Raw genomic sequence first — 23,238 nt, forward strand, 5'->3', positions numbered from 1 at the left:
AATAAAGAACGTATTTTATCGTATAGTATCTTAATATTCTAAAGAATTGTAATCTTTATTTATGAATTAGAATGAAAAAAGCAACGAAATTTGATGTGAAAAAGATAAACGAATACGGTTAATTTCCGTTTTGGAAAAGACTTCTTTATCCTTATGAAAGAAATCATAGGAAGGTAGTTTATTTCGCGTCACGTTTTTGATTTCAGATCGATTCTAACGTTTCATGTTTTTTCTCTCTTTTATGTAAAGCCGACGTAAATGGAATACCCTGATCGAAGGACGGAATCTAAAGCAACATGCGATATGGTAGTCCGTTCGAAAGCTTCCACCCATCATTGCTGGAAACCGCGATCTACCACCCCATCACAAATACACGCACATATCCTCCCTTCCTAGTTTCTACTCTTCGCTTCCCGACTATTTCAATCCCTTGCAGGATAATGGCGATCGCCATTTAGCTACTTCCGATAGCTCAACGGTAGTCATTTGCAGTTTCTGCGATAAATTTTCTATTATTTAAATTTTCTAGTATTATTTTTCTATTATTTATATAAAATAAGTACTTACTTATGTTGGAAATATATTTTCATGATTTTCCTCCATTTAGAAATTATTGTTAATTCGAAAAAGTATTATGTTTGTTTCAGGAACTTGTACTTAATATAATATTAAGATATAGAAAAACGTTTCTCAACCTATTAAACACGAAATGATAGTTGTTTTCATACCTCACATAAAAGTTAGGATAATAATCAATTTGTAATAGATTTACAGAAATTTCTCGTGAGAAGAACTTCCGAGAAGTTTGCGAGAATACCGCAGTAACAGTTGTATCCTTAAACTATATAATATATAGTGACTATCAGATCTAACTATCTCTAAAATTTTATATTATAAACGTTCAAATTGTTGTACCAATACTAACAAATCATATTCGACAACATTCTGGTATGAAATATGAATCTGCAAAATTAGAGTTTGAAAAATTTTTGATTATGCAATTGCATAGTGTAAGGAATATATATAAATAAAATAACTCTACCACGAAAAAATATTGTTAACTTGTTAACTCGTCACTCGTTACAGAATTTCACTTCTCATCTGATGTTCCATATAGGGGTAATGACTTCGTGAAATAAATTACACACGAAGCCTATTTTTTTGCTGATCAAAATTATCATAGTATATTTATTGAGGTGAGATACAATTATTGATGCTCTTGTGTGATAATGTACAAGTTGTGTTGGCTATTTCTGAAATAGTGATAGCCCGTGGTGTTTAATAAAACTCAGAGGTTTTGACGATTTGAGTCCAAAAGATGTAGATTGACTGACTTTTGACGTTTCTTTAATTATCCGTGAAGACAATGATGAGATTAGAGAAGGGAATGTAAAGAGCGAAATTGAAATACAATCAGAGCATAAAATGGGAGAGCATAAAAGATATTTATTGGTCGGGGCGGATTAAGATAGTTCTTTTGTTCTCATAATCGTGTAGACTAGAAGATGTCAATGGATATTTCAAGCATAGGCACCAGACAACGCTTGGTTCGTCGTGCCTAAGCATCTACTTTCACCACTTATGTCAGGTCAGACACATTATTGAAATTGCGTGCTTGACTAAAAAATGACTAAGTTCGAATAAAGTAGCAATGTGTTTTTTATCCATGTTCTTTCGACTATTCAACGAATTTCCAAGGGCTGATATTTCCAATAGTGATATGTGACTGTTAGAAAAAAGTACTATGAGACGCACATATGAGGCAACATGAACATTTGATAAAATAATAAATAAATCATTTGTTTCTCATTCCAATAAAAAAAAAATAATTATATGAATGGGTGTATAGAAGAAGGACATATGTTATATTATATAAAATTAACAAGAAAACATTAAAATAAATCATTACTCACTTTGGCAATTAAATAAGTACCTCGTGTAATCTTCTTCTACTATAAAAAATAAATAATAAACTAAAATCTGATATTTGATTTTATTAATGAAACAATTATCTTACTCACCCTGTATGAAGTTCTTTCTTATCAGTAAACCTTAAATAATCGAATGCAATGATTTCTCGAAATATAATGTCTGTGAGAGAATATCAAAAGCATCGGACGACTGTGTGTTATAAAGCATGGTTTCAATTTCAACAATACATACATACATATATATATATATATATATATATATATATTATATATAAACAAATACACACTCATGCACACACACATATATATATAGATATACACTCAGCTATATCGAAGAGAAGATTGGTGCACAAAGATGCAACGAAATACGTATGAACCTTCGGAAAGCAGGGCATGGTAAGCCGCGATACACGTATCGTTAATTAAAATCTGTTGCGCGTTCTATGAATGGAAGCGATGGAGAGCGAACTATAAAGCAAGAGGGAAACAACAAGATGTAAAAAAAACAGGTAGAATCATGTTAACGAGAGATACGTTATTAAAAAAAAATGAAACAAAAAAAAAGAAAGAAAAAAAGAAAAAAAAAGGTGTCGTTTAGCATTCTACCTTAATGCTGTTCGTCATCCCTAATTTTATAATGATTTACTTCAGTACTGAATCCAGACGTAATTCTTGAATATTTGGAAAAGTCAGATGGTTCATGTAAACTTTCATTTTTAAAATAAGACCTTGTTCGTCAAAATCGGTCAAGAATTACGCTTAGACTAACTGTTGCCGTAAATATTGCTTTCGACATTTTTTTTGTGAAAAAGAAGTTTCGTATAGAGGCACCACTTGAAATCTGCGGCAAAAAAGAAGTTCGTACCACACTACTGATTTTCGTATCACGCTTGAGTCGTGTGTAAATTTATGCTCGAATTTTCTGATCCATTTTCTGATCCATTTTCTGATCCATTTTCTGATCAATTTTCTGATCTTGTCGGTTATTTTGTCAAAAATAATAATGAGTGAATACTTATGTACATGTATATTAAATATTACTTTAATAAAAATCCAAACATGAATTCGTTTCCGCACTATCTATGACCTAGAACTCCCAGCGTTATATTTTTTTGTGATTTCACCTGCAAGATTAGTCGACTATATATTCTAATATTATCATTCTGTTACTACTACTATAATAATATTGTTGATTATTGACGAGAGCGTTTTTAAATGCGCGTCTCGCATCGGATCAGCGATGATAGTCGATTCACACGAAGGAAATGTCCCTCGTCTCGTCCTTGTTGTCCGAGCTATAGACCCACTGGTCGCGATGAATAAGGGCGGCAGTACTATGCTAGGATACAGTTGTAGGCCATCAGCAAAATACCGCTCGCCGCGTTCCCGCAAATTAATGAGAAAACGCGCGTTCTTTTAAAGGATCCCGTGAGAAATGGAGAAGTAATTGCACAATATTAAATGATGCACGCTATGTAAATCTTACCGTGTATTTGATCGAATGAGTTACAATTATTTATGGGTTTCATGTATGATATGCAGTTAATTATACAGTTGCTTCTGAATGAAAAAGCTTAAATGTTGTGAGTCTGAAAGATGTGACTTGACCGCTCTTTTGGCCTCTTTAGAACTATCCGCTCAAACTGAAATGAGATTGGTAAAGGGCAGAGTTTGAAATATGGAAGGAGAAGGAATAAATGCCCATTGGTCGGGGATATTTCATTGGAATATTTAAACTATGTTAAAATACTACTACTACTAATAATAATAATAATAATAATAACAATAACAATAATAACAATAACAATAACAATAATAATAATAATAACAATAATAATAATAATAATAATAATAATAATAATAACAATAACAATAACAATAATAATAACAATAACAATAATAATAATAACAATAACAATAACAATAACAATAATAATAATAATAACAATAACAATAATAATAATAATAACAATAACAATAATAATAATAATAATAATAATAATAATAATAACAATAACAATAACAATAATAATAATAATAATAATAATAATAATAATAATAATAATAATAATAATAATAATAATAATAATAACGGATAGTAGAAAAAGAAAAATATACTTAAGTATTATATACATTATCTAAATCCTATATTGATAAAATTCTGTTATGAAATCAATATAAAAAATAAAAAGATGGATTCACTAATTAATCATCGCGCAAATAAGCTTAATTATTACATATATATTTTAATGATATAAAGCATATGCATATGTAGAAGCAGAATATAATTAATATTTAAATTAACAATGATACAATTATTTAAACATTATAAAGTTAATAACTCACACCGTTTAATATTATTCGTCAGCATAGTCATTAGATAAAAATTTTGAAGTTTAATTAAGTAGTTGTAGGCAAATGTTATAGAAAAAAAAAAAAAAGAGAAAAAAAAGTCGATCGACTTTGACAGTTATCAAGTTAGTATTTTTTGCATTCTGACGAGTAAACATTGAAGCATAATTCTTCCATAATGCAAAGCTTAAATAATTTATACTATTGATTATATTGACGCACACGTGAGTCCCTCAATTGTTCACAGTACTTTCTCCTGTGATCGTATATCACTATTAAAAATATCTCCCCTTGGGAACTTGTTGGATACTCGCTAAGAAAATGCATAGATAAAAAACACATTATCACCTTTGTCCGAGCTTAGGCATTTTTAATCAAGTACCTAGTTTTCAATAATGTATCAAGTTGAGCAATAAATAAATAGTGAAAATAGAAGCATAAGCGCGACAAGTTAAGGGTTGTCTGGTGCCTAACCTTAAAATATTCATTGACACTTTCTAGTCTACACGATCACTAGAACAAAGTGACATAAAATGTTTAAACATTTCAATGAACTATCCTGACTCATTCCTGACCAATGGGTATCTATTACTTTCCTATCCATGCTCACATCATACTTCAACTCTGCCTTTTTTATTCCCTTTTCTAATTTCATTATAATCTTTGCGGATAGTTCTAAAGATACCAAAACGTCATGTCAAGTTACATCCTTTAGACTCACGGCATCTAGACTCTCAAGTCTTATAGTTATACTGACTATCACTCCTTTAAAAATAGCCAGTACAACTAATTACACATCATTACATAAAACACAATAACAATTGTCTCTTATTTCATCAAATATATTAATATGATAGTTTCAATTCGCGCATTTACCTCGCGAATTTTCCGGGATCCTTTAAAAGAACGCGCGCTCTTCCATTAATTTGCGGGAACGCGGCGAGTGGTATTTTGCTGACGGCCTTCAACGATGTCCTAGCCTAGTACTGCCGCCCTTATTCATCGCTATTTACCAGTGGGTCTATAGCTCTAACGACAATTAAGAGACGGAGGAAATTCTCTGTGCAAATCGATTATCATCGTTGGTCCGATGCGAAATGCGTATGGAAATGTAGTTGCGCCCTTACGACGCTATAGACTATTTTACATTTATTTAAACAACGTATAATATGCATAGAGTATAATTAAGTAATATTTAACCAGTAATGTATTTGTTTAAACATTACATAATTCGTAACGCACGTTAAATATAAAATAATTGTAATAAATTGTAATAATTTATATTTTAGATTATTTTAAACAACGGATTATGTATATGGAGTATAATTAATTAATATTTAAACAATAGTATATACAATCGCGAAGTAAAGTCGCGACAAGAAACTTTCTATGCAAACATTAACGAAGACTTAAAGAAAGTAATTTTTTATATTAAAAATTTGTTCAATAATTTCAACGATTGTTTGTTACAACATATTAGGTGGACCGGAAAGTAATGTCGCTTTCTTAAATTAAATTCAAACTAATCAATTTTTTAAAACAAGTTTTTATTTTTAATTACAATCAAATATCGACATGCGCAGAAACGACATTACTTTCCGGTCCACCTAATATATATATATGGTATAGATAATACTAATTTCATTTTTCTTTTGCTGAAAATCATTAAAATCGAGCGTTGAATCGCTGAAATTAAAATAGAAAAATCATGAAATAGAATCAATATTTTTCATCGTATATTAACATTTCTATTGCGATAAAAAATCTCATTTATAGTTTCTTATTTTTGTCAGTGCGTTCACGCGAAGAAACTATTGTCATAGTGCCCTTGATTCGAACAAATCGTAGCTATTCATTTCTCTCTCTCTCTCTCTCTCTCTCTATCTCTATTTATCTATCTATCTATCTATCTCTATCGATTAGATCAGGAAACATCCTTTTGTTTCATATACGTTATAAAAATTAATTAAATATTTAATTAATTTTGTTGACAAAATAAACATTTCAATAGGTCTTTTTCTTTTTGCTTTGGAAAAAAAGAAGTTGAACAAAGTCATTGACAAAAAAACAAAGATACCTATAGAGCCATATCTCACAGATCTAATTGATAAATTTATCATTCTTAGCTCAAGATTTTCAGCAATTTAAATTTTTTATATATATATATTTTTTTTAATATACTAATTCCCTCATTCTTTCTACGTTCTCATATATTGGTACGTTTGCCTAAATGTTACACGTATGGATAAAAATGATTTAGTATGAATTTAATTTTAAGTTCGCCGATTTGGCGGCTGTCATCGCGCCCGATTTACTCCCGATTTACGTTTCATACATCTATGCGTTAAAGTAGTAAATCATATGTCGATCCACAATAAATTCTCTCTCTAAATATTTATTCTCTCTTAAATGCATTTTACATGTGAATTTTGAATACATACAATTTATAATACGTATAGTAGGTATAGGAATTTTTTCACATTACGAAGTAAAATAAAACGTTAGTGGTAAAAGTGTATTATATCAGTACGTACTAGTATATATTTTTTATTTTAATCGTATTACGTAATAATCATTAGCGGTGACAGTTAATTACAGCGAACTGGTACGTATATAGATTTAATATGGAACTGAGAAACACGATTTTTAGTGATACTTCCGAGCATATTCTCCAATGTAGATCTTTGCATTTTGACGTAGTATGAGAGAATCAATCATGGAATGAATACATTCATACGAATGTTTGCTCTTTTTAAATGTAGCTACAAATAGGTAGATAATTAGCTATACTTTTCTCAACATACAATTTAATTTTAAGACCGGGCAAGGGCAGGACAAGTAAAGGAGGAGAGTAGATCGTAAGTTACGTTTCCCAATCAAAAACAAGTTAAATCCCGTTTTTGGGTTTATACAAAGTTCTTATAAAATATTATCATTTAACTCATTTGTGTCTTTACTTTGTTTATTTCTTTTGTTACGATTCTCTAACTTCATTATCTATCATGATTCGAAGGAATTTGTGATCATGTGATAATTGATTAATTTCTATCATAATTCTTTAATTTCTATCATAAATATTTTTATCATAAATCATCATGCGTGTACAACACACATAGATTTAGATTTTTTTAAAAAAGAAAATAACTTTCGATTACCTATATGACATATATAGAAAGATTTTCTCTTTTTCTTATAGTATTTAAGTACATTTTTTTGTTGTGAGATATAGATCGGTATTACTTATGATATATTACAATCCAAATCTGAATCACATGACATAGGTACTATCGATCGAATGGTTGCATATTTTAATGCATTCGCAAAATCTTTTCTCCTTTATTATAATTAAATATTGAAGTATAACTTACACTTTACATTACTAATTATATTGCAATAGATAAATAGATCATATAGAATAAGAAAATAAATTTCTTAAAGTAATACTCTGAAAAATTTTAATTTCTTTTATTATACTTACTTATTTTTATTTAATTTATTTAGTTTTATTTATTCTTATCTATTAATGACGATATATACTTAATTATTGATAGCTATTCAAATAGCTAATAAAGATTCTAATAGGAAGAAACATATTTCTCTTTTCCAAATGAAAAAATTGTATCATTATTCCATCAAATTATAAATTTTCTCTATTTTCAGTTAATCGATCTGTCATTGTTATCAAAATTACTTTTTATTATTAATTATTATTATTTATAGGCATTTATTGTGGGCAGTTCTCAAATGGGACCCTTGGACAATTTTCTTCTTCTTTTGAATAGAAACAAATCGAAGTTGATTTAAGTATTTTGATTTTACTCGGATAGGTCAATCTTCGGGGGATACCAACTCTTTGTTATTTCTTTGTTTCCACACTCACAAGCATTCCATTCCATCTTTTTGATTTCTTGGTTTTATTTTTTCTGGAAAAACATTTGGATAGGACTTCCTTAAAAAAGGTTTCTATAGTTAGGTGAGACTTTATTTACAAGGAGCTTTTATGGTCCGGTTGATTTTTTTATTTTTCCCTTTCTTCCTTTTTTCCTTCTTTTTTTTCTCTAAACTAGATCCATCTTGAAGGGTATTGCGTTTTTATAAAAATTTAGATTTCTGTAAAGAAATTATTGGAATTTTTCATACATTAAATGTAAAAAAAAAGTATACGAATGTAAAAAATAGAACACTCACATGAATGTAGGCGAATTCTCGTTCAAGATAAAATCTAATCTTAAGACTCGACGTAAGTTTACGTAATATCGGATGTGCTTAATAGCGATGATTGAAGCTACCGGTGTTGGACGATTTCATTATCCGTCAACCAGATTTCAATCATCTGCAATTAGAGACCTGAATTCTCATGAAGTGAATATCATTCCAGAACTATAATAAACTTCTTTGATTTTTAAATAATAGTAATAATATAAAATAGTAAAGACATTGTAAGTCTCCAAAAATAACAACAACTACGTAATGAGACCTGGATAAGTAAGTGCATGATATCTACTTTCGGTATAATGTATATTACTTTTTTTTATAATATGCATTCCATCTCAAGTAATACCAAGCTTAAATAAACTTCATCTATTTATAAGTTTTAACTAGAAACAAAAAATATAAAGAGTTTGTACGATTAATAAATGCTTTAATAATTGACCTATTTGCAGTAAGTATAATCCGTATATATCTTTTTGCTTGATTTTGTTAGATGTACCATTATGTTTATTACATAGAAAAATTTTTCTCGCAGATTAACCCAATTGTTGGATTATGCATGAAAGGAATATAATCCAGATAAATTTATACACCGATGCGTTAGACGCATAACGAGGAACAATGTTCTCTTATTGTACTTGTAGTTCATATTTTGTCTATATCTGTCACTGACGTCACACACGCTTCGAACGAAAGGTGGTGAACAGCCTTAACATGTCTTTCACTTTCTCTCTCTCTCTCTCTCTCTCTCTTTCTCTCTTTCTCTCTTTCCCTCCCTCTCTCTCTCTCTCTCTCTCCTTCTCTCTCGCATTCTATTTAAACGCATACAGATGTATGTATATAGATGCAAATGCAAATGCACATGCAAATCACATAAACAAGTACACATATGCGCATATGTATATCTACGTACAAACATATATATGTACAGGTGTACGGATTAGTTATACACGTTTATATGTGGGTAAGTACGTTAGTTAAATATATACACATATATATGCAAACGGACAACGGTCAGTTTTTAATCGAATCTCCACACGTCGCCACTTTTTATTCGAATTCGCGAACTGGACATTAATATCCCATAGAACAAATGACAGAATGCTGAGTAGCATATGTCCAAAATAGACATTCGTGAATTGTATCAAACGTCTCTTCATTTTCTATTTCCTTCTTCTTTCTTTTCTTGTTCTTCTTCTATTCTACACGTGTTCTACATATCTACATAAAGAAAAATCATTTCGCGATAACAAACATTGATCATTTTTAATGTAATGTAGTTTTTCCAAAGTCTGTTTTATTATTCATTATAAAATAATCATATCTCATTAAAACTACTCCCTGAATTTATTAAGGAATTTCACTACTATAGATTTAAATGTATCATTTTGTCCTATAAAAATGTAAAGACACCAAATAAAATAAATATATATGGTAGTATAACATATGCAAGGGTAGAGAGGGGTAAATGGTTGGGGTTGGAAAAAAGCAAATATGTACTTCAAATGATTTTTTCCTCGAATTACAAATTTTTCATGTGCATGCAGACTTCGACGTTATTATTTTTTATAACGCGTTTCCGTCGTTTGTCATGTAAATGTATTATCAAAGCACATACGAACGTGCTTTGTTTGCGGGTGTTTTGCCAAACGGTTGAGTAAAAATTTACTTTTTTTCCTTTTTTTTTTGTTATTACTGAACGGGTGCATGCGCGTGCGCGTATATATGAGTATATATACATATATACATATACATATATACGTGTTTACTCGAAAACCATATAACAATAATTTTCTTTTCGTAAAAGTTCATGCACAATGTAACGCGCGGTCCTAGAGTTTCGATGTTTGTTCGTTTTCCGGTAAATTCTGTCATTCTACGTAGGTATGCATTCACGAACGGTACATTTTCGAAATTGTTTGCGCGTTTAAATGTGCCTATTGACTTAACAAACCGATGCGAGTAAATATATGCGCGCAAACTCTCCAACTGGGGATTTAAGGCACGTACATATGTATTGCCGAGTACATTGCATCCAACTAAAGGTTCAATCGGTCGAGAAAACGTTTAATTACAACGAACGAATGGAATAATTGTTTACTTTTCCTTTTGAACACGTCATAGGTATGGATAAACTATAAAGGAAGATATCAATGTATAAAAATCATTAATTAATTTTCTTTCGATAAGAATATTGATATTGATTTATTAAAATTTAAAATATAAAATAACAAGAAAAAATATTTATAATGTAACTAAAATGACAGTGCCATTATTATATGTGTACCTGAACATAGCAGAATTTTTATTCGTTCATTTTTCAGATATATCAATTGATTCTTTAAAATGCATACATTATTTTATATATACTTCCATTCATTTCATCAGTTTTCTTATTGATTCATGGTAAGTATTTTGTAAGATAAATGATGTATATTTATAATAAAATATCAGTACGTAATATAAATAATTAGAGTTACGTCTGGACCGTGTCTGGATTTATTATAAATACTAACGATCTATTTAAAATACTTTAATAATTTATTGTATTTACAAATATTTTAATAAAAATATTAACAATTTTTGTATTAATCAGTATAATAGTGATTTATATTACGTATTGATATTTTATTATAAACATCACGCATTTATTTGAAATAATGATTATAAAATGTTTAGAAATAGTGAACTGCAATAAATAGCAGTTCTTTGTATATATACATTTCTTTTCTAAGAATGTATATATATATATATATATATATATATATATACTATCATTTTTTAAATTTTATAACATTACGTAACAGATGAAATTTAAATCAAAATGTTCGATGGAATATTGTAGATATGTGTCTATCGTGTTTGAACAAACTCACTTTGACGTCAAAGGATATTTACTTGTGTTTACAAATTACGAATCACGTTTACGAACTCAAGGATGGATGGATGGAAGCAATTCATGGAGTCGATAAGTCAATATCATGACGTAAGGACCTTTTCGCGAGATGGCGTTAGCGGTGTTGCATTCGGAAAATGAACTTTTATAAAAGCAGGAAAATTTTTGAATACGTTCAGTACGATGATTTACCTTATTCGATTTGCAAACTTCGACGTAATTTATTTTATTTACGATGAATTATCATTCGAAAATGTCAACAATATCTTTCAATCTTTATTTATCTAATTTACATGAATAAAAAATAAAATGACGGTCACTGAATATGTTCTTTTTCACGCGCGTCCGTAAAAAAAAGAAATCAAAAATAAATGAACGACGCTCGTAATCCTAAACGACGTAAAACGTCATGGACAAAATAAAAAGGTGATATGTAAAGAAGATAACACATTTGTACGTGTGTAAATTTAATTCAGCGTATGCGGGCGAACGAGCGAAGCGACTTTTAAAATGAAGTATACGAATGGACGAGTAACACGTATCTGTCCTATCGAACAAATTTGTCACTACGGTTTCTAGCTTGTCGATTAATGCTTTTTTCTTTTCTTTTTTTTTTTATTTCTTCCTCCCTATTTTTTTGATTTTTTTTTTCTTTCTATTTCTGATCAAAATGATCTCGCGAGTGAGCGACACGAGGCGTTTAAAAACGAAACGAAACGAATCGAATCGAAAAAGGGGACACGTAGCAAGATAGGGAGTAAAAAAATGATAAAAAAGAAAAAAAGAGACGCGTGACAAGCGTTTGACAAGCCGTGGAACGACCGTAACGAATGATTTTGTTTTCTCTCTCATACGAACGAAAGAGAGAATGAGAAAAAGATAGAAAGAACGAGAAAGAGAGAGAGAGAGAGAGAGAGAGAGAGAGAGAGAGAGAGAGAGAATAAATTCGAGCGGTAAATTTAATCAGGATACCTATGTAAAACGAACAAGCCGGTAAATTTAAGCGCGACTGTTTGAAATCGACTTCGAATTGCATGATTTTTAAAACGTATTTTACTCATTTTTCTTTTCTTTTTCTTTTTTTCTATCGTTACATTAAAGAATTACATAGTATACCTCGTTGATATATGAGCAAACAATAGTCGAAAAATTAATGAATTTTTTTTTACATGTACCGTGTTACGATTATCGAGTTCGATGATCATCGAATTTTTGTATTTTTCCATTTATTTTCACGTACGAACGTTTGAATTTGCTAGTGGATCACTGCAGATTGTTAAAGATCGATTTCCGATAGAATTACTTAACTTTTGAATGAAAAATCCTCTTCATTCGTTAACGATAAATACTACTCGATTATTTCAAACCATCGATCGATCAATTATTGTTTTTCCTTTCTTTTCTTTTTTTTTTTTGTATAATTGTAATCCACGTACGTTGCGAAATTTACAATGATATTAAATCGTTTTTATTTACATACATCTATTTATTGATGGAAAAGGATTTTATGAATCTACGAAACCAAAGTAGTAACACGATTCTGTTAAAAACAAGAGGATACCATGGATGTTCAAATGAATGATGGAAAGTTCGAATCGACATTGTAAATAGTTTCTCTGAAACTAAAATTACAAACTTTAGTTCAGTCGATGCTTTCTCGTGGTAACATTAAGTGTTAAACCCTGAAACCCGCAAAATCTCGGATCAGTTTGTAATACAAACTGACCGAGCCAAACTATCGGTTTCGAATTACAAATTCGAACTATTCATTCCAAACTATCCATCGAAACTATTGATATTAAGTATCTGTCTTATTTTCATTATTTAAACAATAAAACAAAAAAAAAAAGAAAAAGAAAAAAATTAACTTGACAACGAAATGATAAAGATCACGTCTTAACCAAATAAAGCTTTTTTAAAACCGTTATATAAAAGTTCGATTTATTGATATAACTTTCTATATTAGGATCATCATAATTCTTAACAGATTTACAATTTATAAAGGATTAAACAGAGAAGCTGAAGTGCACACGTACATTACGAAGTTTGACGCTAGATATGGTCGATGTTAAAGGATGTCTTTAGCCAGAAATTGGAACAATACACGACATGGCATCATAAAAGCATGGGAAACAGATAATACAGTACGGTTATAGAGTCATATATATATATACCTCTTATATATATATATAGTTCTTATCATAACCTATATTATATGCTCATATGCATATAAATGCATATGTATATAGATATAATATATATATATATATAAATATATATATATATATATATATATAAATATATATATATATATATATATATATATATATATATATATATATATATATATATTGATCAATATCCATATACTTAGATAAATATATATTATTAGATAGATAGTTGATACATACATCTATATATATACGTACAGAGAGAGAGAGAGAGAGAGAGAGAGAGAGAGAGAGAGAGAGAGAGAGAGAGAGAGAGAGAGAGAGAGAGAGAGAGTGGGAGAGAAAGAGGAAGAGAGAGAGAGAGAGAGAGAGAGAGAAATGCAATTGAGCAAGTAGTCGCTAATAGTACTTTGATATGTAGAAACATAATACCGGTTAAGTAGGTCGGATCGGGAGACAAGGTGCGGCTTGGGATTACGTGTCTGATGCGATCTCTCCCTCTACCTCATTCTCTTTAGAGAGTCGACGTTCCTAGCATCGAAGATGTGCAGCACGTATTATACCATATACATATATTCATACATACCTATAGATACCTATATGTTGAGAAGTGCACGCGAGTAACACGAGTTACACGTGCGCGTGCTCTTGCTGCCTTTGAACCAACAATGCCAAAGCTTTCCCCACCCTTGCTTCTCTCTACATATACTCGATGTGTTTGTCGTGAACTGCTTGTGTGCCTAAATGCGATGATGTACTCGTCATCATTCTCTCTCTCTCTCTCTCTCTCTCTCTCTCTCTCTCTCTCTCTCTCTCTCTCTCTCTCTCTCTCTCTCTCTCTATCCTATTGTTACCATTTTTCATTGTTTTCATTTTTTCTATACTTTTATTAAAATAAATAGAGAAAATTCGAAGTATGACATACACAAAAATTTCTTAATTTGCCTTTTTTATTATTTCAGAAATAGCAATTAATTAATGTACAATGTGTCAATAATCCTTTTGTTTAATTTGTTAATGATTGAGTAAAATGATTATGATTATTTATTATTTGAATATCCAATAAGAATCCTTACATTTCTAAGGACGATTTTCTCAATCTTAAAAGCCACATTATTTTTTCTTCCCTTTCAAACTACTCCTTTAATTTCAAAGGAAGCTTACTGTCCTTCTTCGTCCGATTAATGCTAAAAAGAAGGAAAATTTTGAACACAGGAAAGAGTTTAAAAGAGGACTTCCTCGTTGAAGAACTTTTTCTTGATTTCGAGACTGTGATTACACGAATTCATGCAAATGAAATCTATAGTAAAAATAGGAAAGGAAATAAAGGAAAGGTAAGAAAACTAAAAGGGACAATAAAAGTCCAAATGCATGAAAATATTCATGCGGGTGATGACGACGTAAAATCTTGCACGGTTTTGTATCTTCAGTCCTAAAATGAAATAAAAAAAAAAAAAAAAAAAAAGAGAGAGGAAGAGACAGAGAGGGAGAGAGAGAGAGAGAGAGTGTGTGTGTGTTCTTTACTTTACGGTCATTCGAAGTTTACCAATTGTAATCGAATCACGTGGAAACCATACCACTGTATGTGTGGAATTTGCTTGTCTACGCAAATACAATCGCAATGTACATAATTGTGTGTATACGTATGTATGAGTACGCACGTACGGCTTGTAAAATATTCGACTCGACATTCGTATCGACAACGCATCTTGAAAGCGTTCAAATCGACGTTTAACCTCGCGTTTCTGTATCCGCAAACATGTCGTGCCTTCGAGTTTAATATTTTCTATTAAAATTTGGACAATGATACTTTTCTTACGATTGATGATAATAACTCTTTATGATTTTAATAAAATATATTGACATGTAGGATAATGAAAAAAAAGTATACATGCAGAGTTAAATCAACAAAGTTAGTTTAATGTCTAATTGATATTTATTACAGTTTTGTTTTTTTCCCCTGACTGTTCGTGTCTTTTGTCCCGCGATGTAATGTAAAACTAATTGTTTCTTCGAAGAATTTGTCGGACGTTACAAAGAGCTCGTAATAAATACCTATAATAAAAAACGTAATGATACACGAACGTAAGAACATTCCAGTCCACTTCTACGAAATCCTTACGTAAACGTAATATAGGATGAGAATTTCAAGTGAAAGGAATTTATTTTCCTAAAGATTTTTCTAATCAAAATGTAATTGCAGATATTATTTTCATAAAATTTACGAAGATAGTGTTAATAAATTAACCAATAGAAGAAAGTCTTTATAAATTGTGAAATTTCTTTGGAAAGATATCTATCGATATCCTTCCCCGCACTTGTATTAAATATAGATATAAGTTTAATGTAAATACAAAAAGAAATCTAATCTTGATATTCCTATTCATATTTTATAACTTAAAGTTATTTCGATAAAAACAATTAACTATAGTATATTTACATACATGATGTATATCATGTATGTAAGAAAAATCGAAAATACAATTTATTCGGAAGTTAACTAGTCCGATATAAGACACTTTTATCGTCTTTAGTTCCTTCCCCCCACTCTCACCCATTCCCAACCCGTTATCTACGTTCGTTTATTCCGCACGAAATCGTTGCATGGCACGTGCATTTATAGGTGCAAAATCCCGACAGCGACCACAGAACGATCCACGTAATAAGGTAGCATTTATTCAAGGATCGTCGCTCGATGAATGGTAACAAAGGCAGAGTCCTGAACAAATCTATCGGCACGCAATCTTGTGGTCACGTGGCACATCCACCGATCAGCGAACTCTGAATAGCCAACGTGGAGAGGGGTTGCAGAAAAGGATCGAACGCAAAGGGAGGATTGGCCATGAAACCGCGTGAAAGCTTCTCTTGTTCGAACAACCCTCATTCGTTCGCTAACAGAAATTGTACCTGCAAAAGTTAAAAACTTCTATCCGTAAAACTCTCTCTCTCTCTTTCTCTCTCTGTCGATTCTTCTCTTTCCTTTTCCTTTTTCTCTCTCTCGTTCGCATTCACGCGCGCGATTTTTTTTTAGCCGCGTCACTGCTTCGTTTTTCCATAAACGACTTTTCAATTTCCATCTATATGCTAATATGCGAAAAATCTTCCGAAGGGACCGAAAATATTGCGAGAAAATCGGAGTTTCGTCTATCTTTCACTGTCCGTCTGTCCGTCTCTCCATCTCTCTTTGTCTCTCTCTCTCTCTCTCTCTCTCTCTCTCTCTCTCACTCTCTCTCTTTCTATATATATATATCGTTTCGTGCAAAAGTGTCTCCCATGGCACGTCGATATGTGTTAGATAGAAAAAATGGAACTTTAGATAGTATTGGCAACATATTGAAGAAGAAATCTCTACTATCCTGGAGGCAAAATTTTTCTTTTTATCTATGTTACATGAATATTAATATACATTATGTATGTAAATATACTATAGTTAATTGTTTTTATCGAAACTATGTACTTATGTACGTAAGTTTTTTTTCTGATCTTACTATTACATTATTTTAATTAAAAAATCTCCCTTTTTCTTTTTTTTTAATCTGCAACTAGATATTCCAATTTAAATTCTTCTTTTATCAACGTTAATTCCTTGTACACGTTTTATTTTTTAAGGAATAATCGTTTTCGCATTACATTTATCTATCGGACAAACTACCTAAATTGTAAAAAAGAAGATGAACATATTGATAATATAAAATAAACAGATTGAGAGGATGGAGTGAGGGGGAAAAGTAAGATAAAAAGAGAGAGGGAAAGAGAAAAGGAGAGATAGAGATAGAGATAGATAGATAGATAGAGAGAGAGAGAGAGAAAGAGAGTTTTTACTGTGACATAAGGTTCGATTCACCAACCATACCTTTCTCATTCTGCTTACTTTGCAACAAGGTCGAGAAGGGAAAGTGCGACACTTTTGTCACCTTCTTCCATGCTCCGTTTTATCCCTCTTTTCCTTCTCTTTTCACCTTCCCTAGGGTGTGATTTGGCACGCTGCCCGACTCGATACCAATATCTCTGACCATTCTCAGATCACCACGGTGAACAGAAAAGTAAGGAAGGAAAAAAGAAAGGTTGAGTAAGGATTGCGGGATGATAAACGTTAAGATTGCAATCTGACCAATGTCTTTTGAAAACCGGGAGTCTTCAAAAGAAAAGAAAAAAGGAAGAAAAAATAAATAAATGTCTATCTGTTACGAACGATATCGCCTTGGGTCTATTCCGTGGAGAATAATTTTTTTTCTTTTTGTTTCATAAATTATGCAATTAAAGTAAACAGATCGTTAAACCTCTATAACTAAATTTTATCTTCAGTTTCTACAGACAAATAAAAAGTTATATAATGTTATAGTATAATAACATTATATATATATAAAGTTATAGTATTACTTAGGTATTAAAAAACAGAAGGGAACATTAACAATTTCGGATATGATCTAATAATTTTTTTATAGCGATAGATTATTAAAAAATATAGCTATCAAATATATATATATATATATATATATATATATATATATATATACGTGTGTGTGTTTGCGTAGAGGAAGTTATATTAAAACAAAATTAAGAATTTTTTTATTGATAAGAAGAGATAAAGAATATATTTAGTTCATTTTTTTGAAACATTATTTTAATATCTGCCCAAGATATGTTATTTTTCTCCGAAAGTATATAATATATATCTAATTTTGTTGAAGTATAATATTACGTCGATCTTTCGAACTTAGAATTCTCTCTCTCTCTCTCCCTCCATTTTTACTTTTCACGATAAAATCCAAGAACGACGACTTCTCGATCTCGCGTATATATGTTAGTCCTAGGAATAATATTACAAACGTATCTATACAGATATCACGTAAGAAAGTAGCGACGTTACGATCCGATGCTGTAAAAATATCACGGTTACGATATTAAATATTTTGATTGAAAATTGTAAACGTTACATTTTCACGTATTCCTAGTACTACATATACACTTCTACTATTATTATCGTTATCAACATATCTGATCATAACTGTCGTTATTATTTTTACTCTTTTATTATTGTTATATTATTATTATATAAACGTTATCATTATTGTTATTGTTATTATTACGAAGTGACTTTCTCTTTATTGGAAATTTAACATTATTTTAACTTTTTACAAAAATGTTCGACAGAAATATTCCGACTAGAAAATATACAAAATTGTGAATAAACCAATACGCAGAAATTACAACGAATCATATTTAACTGTACAACAAACTTAATTAAAAACTGGTTACTTTATGGACTTGATTAGTATACAGTAAAAAACGTTTCAATCATTGCAGTCATTTGTAGCAAACGAAGCAATGACGAATAGTTAATAGTTTGTTCCTTTCTTTTGCTTCTATTGGAGTAATATTTGCTGGGAAAATATGATGTTATTTTTACATCAGAAGAAACCTAGCTCGATGTGATTATATTAGCGTAGAATAATTAGATAGAAATGAAATATTCTTATATATTCTGATCGATAAAAAGCAGACAAAACTTTTGCAATCTGCAAAATTCATTCGTAGAATAAATGAAATACAAGTAGTAGTTCCGTAATAAACTACGGGTTACTGTCAAAAATATTAAGAAAATGTTTTTATTAATATATCTGAATTAATTATGAAAGAATTTGATTGAACCCTTTTTTTCTTACGAAACATATTTTAAAATTAAATATTGTTAGTTTATTAAATGTTCATATATAACGTAATGTAAATAAATCGAAATCATGTTTAATTATTACATGACAAAAGTATTCGGATACTTATGGGAAATTAATATTTTTTACTTTTTTTCTCTATTATGTAGAATAAACGCAATTTCAATATTTCGTTAAAGAGTCCTTTTATTTTGGATTACACGTTTTAGGCGTTTGGTCATATTTGATGTTATTATTTTTAATATTCTCGCAAATTATTATCACCAATGAATGGCGATATATCGATTTTGTGCAAGATTATATTAAGAGTATTAATTCTTTGACTGGCGTCTAAGCGTACTTAGTAAATTTGCACTGTAATGATACTGTAAAAAAACGCGCTTCTCTTTCTTAATCGCTTAAAAAAATATCTTATGATATTGTACGCGCATATAGGCGCTTAACTTACTTTAACACTTTAGTAGATTATTAGATATATTGTGAAAGAAGCTTAAAGTTAATGTTGAATTTTTATTAGGTGCATTAATAGTTTAATGCAGAATACGAACAAATAAATATTTGTTTAATGTAATGGAATTCAGTGTTTTAATTATTCAATATACTTTCTCAAAAATGGACGCCGTTATCGATGTAAATCGCAACTGAATTCCTATCGTATAGTACGGTTGGTATGTCTCAAAGTTTGCCGTAATCAAAGAGTTAAATAATCAAAATAAATAAATAAATAAAAAAGAATATCTACGAGTAAGACTTACTTTCTTAAAGTAGCCAATCGTTGCTCCTGAGCTTTTATGTATCCATTGAGAGTGTCTATAAGAACCGATTCGGTTTCCAAAAGTTCTTCCATATCTGCCAATGCTGTGTAAAGTTCAGCCGTTGAACTGATAAAGAATGTAGTCATCAGAATGGCTTCCACAACAACCAGCATCCCTCTGAGCCTCGTCATCTTTGACACTCTTTAAAAATATCAAGAAAGAAGAAAGAGAAAATTAGTTTTAATTATACCAAAAATCTCCATTACCAGTTTTCTTTATTCCAATAAATATTTTCTCTTTACCGGAATTAATCGCAACCGATAACTACTTTTCCTTTCGTTCTCTTCATTTTTTTATTTCCTTTGATAGAGCGAAAAAAGAAAGAGAGAGAGAAAGAGAGAAAGAGAAACCACGGCACTAACGACAATAGAATGAAGATGGATGAGCACCAATTAATCACGTACGCGAGGCGAAAAAATGTTCAACGGTCCATTCGAACGCTCATGGCCGACCGCTTTTAATCTTCCTCGAAGAAAAACTGTTGACCGTCCGCCGTTTTGCTCCCTCCCGCCTCTCGTCAAAAAGTCCATGAGCTTCAAGTCGTTTTGATTTGAACGAATAGTCGAATAAGATTGATATAGTTGCATGGATCATTCGATGTGGACTATAAAAACTTACGTGCCGCCGTTCAAGATATATATTCTTTATCAATTTGAAATATTCTTTTTGATTAATTTCTCTAATATCATTTAGTAATAGTACTTTCACATATCTTATTTATCAATAATAAGATTTTGAAAAAATATTTAATAGAGAAATAGAGTAATAATAAATAGATGATTAATTAAGCACTTTTATTTATTCGATCACTAATTTTATTAATAGTTAATTAATGGTAAGAACTTTGTAAAATAAATGATCAGTCTATATGAATAGTTTGATTAGTACAAATAATTAAGTGTCAGATTTGCGTCATCTATAATATATTACAAAAATGATATTTTATTATAAATACTGACTATTTATTTAAAATATAGCCAGAATGTTTAAGAATACTATTCGAATAAATAGTTTTTTTTTGCGACGAAATATTAACGAACCAAATTTGTGCGTTTTAAGTGAAGATAATTATTAGAAACGTCTATTTATCTAGGACGATTATATAACCGTCAGTGGAAATCTTTCCTCTTAACCATGAATGTACATATATATGAATATATGTATGTGTATATATATGCATAAGTATACATATATTTATTTATAGATATGTATGTTTGAATAGTATTTCATTAATAAAATAAACTTTAACTGCTAGTCGATATTTTAGTGGAACTAAAAGTTATCGATGACGGCAGGCAAATTAAATCATCCTGCAAATTATCCTACCAAATATTCTGCCAAATTCTCAATTTGGTTTAAAAGTAAAAGATCGAACGATGAACTTCGAAAGAAAAAGAAGAAGACTTAGTAACTAAACTTATTTGTTTCCTTTAACGTGATACTAAACTTTTCGAACAGATTCTTTTTAAAAGTACTTTATCTTTGGGGCAGGACGCCTCCGGTCACAAATTAGAGAAATTTCTCTAATCAAGTTTCCATGGGATCGTCTGTATCTCTTTCTATACACAACCGATGTCACGATATATATATACACACACATATATATATACATATATATATATATATATATATATATATATATATATATATATATATATATATATATATACAGGGTGATACTTTTTAAAAGTTATTAAAGCTTCTCATCCCATTTAATGCAAGGCAATTCGATTATAACAAATAAAATTACTAAAGACAAGAAAGGAAAAAAAGAAAAGAAGAGAAAGAAGAAAAATAAAACTGCCCTCACACTTTTAAACTTCAGTGAGAATAATATGAACTAAAAAAGGAGAAAAAACGATTATTAAAAAAGTTTCGTAATTGATTGAACGTAGCATAAAAAATCAAAAAGTTAACGATCAATATAAGTCGTTTATTAGTAACGCTAATAAAACAATATCAACGAATGATATAGAGAACATGAATTTCAAAAATGTACACCCCGCCGATAGAAAAACATTTTCTTGGAGTCAGTTAAGAAAAGGTGATCGTGGGGGATGGAAGGGAGGAGGTTTACACTAGAAAACTTAACAGAACACGAGGTTTAAAGATGGCAATGGGTATCCAAGTTACACCTAATAGATCGACGATTTATTTCGTCACGCAGTCGTAAAGATCGTAAAGTCTGCAGTAAAACGAATGGAAACACAGAAGCGGCACCTTTTCATCCATTGACTACTACTACTCACCGGTAGTTTACCTCCATCTTCTTTGAGAGTACTCGAAAGTTCAAAAGCTCGAGCTCGAGCCCCGTTGGGATGGGTTTGTAAAGATAAAGAAAGAGAGACAGACAAACAGAAAGAAATAGAGTGAGAAAGAAAGAAGAGTGAATGAACAGAGAGAAAGAAATATACGAATGAATGACTGATAGAGCAAGAGAGAGAGAGAGAGAGAGAGAGAGAGAGAGAGAGAGAATAAATAGAGAAACGTCTCGTACGAGAAAAATATGACGAAGAAAAGGAAGCGTGTTTCTTAAAAAGGAACGGATGTTAATTAAGATTAGCAAAAGAGCACCTTTTTATAGAAAGAATTCGATGAGAGAAGTGGAAGGGAAGGGGTATTTTCCTCAAGTTCGTTCTTCTTCTTTTGTTCGATCTTCTCGACTTTTTTGCATTCCCAGTGTTCTAGGCAAAGCGTTTCGAAAAAAAGAACGCAAAGAAAATCCCGCTTTGCATATGAATTCTTCGAGTATGACGCGAAAGTGTTTTTGCTCAAGGCAGACTGACTCCTGCTTTATTTTTTCAGATGTTATTGATATTAAATTATGTTTGATTGAAATTATATTGATGAATAATGCATATGATGATTAAATTGTGTTTAACGAGTATACTCGTCATGAAGAGATAGCAATCTTATTTTTTCCTTTTTTTTTCTTTCTTGTTTTACCACAGATACACTCGTCATGTGAAAAAAAGAAAAGGGGAAAAAAGGGGAATTGTTTTTCGCTATTTGAATTAAAATATTAATGAAAAGTGACAAAAAAAGAAAAGAAAGAAAAGGATATTCATCAATTTAAAACGTTTTACGATATCTTAGAATATATATTTTGGATTATATTTCCTATATAACGTAGATACATATTTTTTTTAATAAATTAATACGATTAAAGAGCTTGACGAAAAATTAAAA

The 23,238-nt window shown here is 30.3% G+C and overlaps 1 protein-coding gene across 9 annotated transcripts in view; it reads right to left on the reverse strand.

Annotated features, from left to right (window-relative positions):
* LOC124421713 (prolyl 4-hydroxylase subunit alpha-2) overlaps positions 1 to 23,238 on the reverse strand; it is a 309,909-nt gene that overhangs the window by 29,223 nt on the left and 257,448 nt on the right. For all 9 annotated transcript variants that reach the window (XM_046957218.1, XM_046957216.1, XM_046957211.1 and 6 more), the window contains one exon: positions 19,990 to 20,190. In XM_046957218.1, the coding sequence (XP_046813174.1) occupies positions 19,990 to 20,180 (191 nt within the window). In that variant the 5' untranslated portion in view covers positions 20,181 to 20,190. The remainder of the gene's footprint in view (positions 1 to 19,989; positions 20,191 to 23,238) is intronic.

This window comes from Vespa crabro, chromosome 2 (genome assembly GCF_910589235.1).
Source record: "Vespa crabro chromosome 2, iyVesCrab1.2, whole genome shotgun sequence".
NCBI classification, from domain to species: Eukaryota; Metazoa; Arthropoda; class Insecta; order Hymenoptera; family Vespidae; genus Vespa; species Vespa crabro.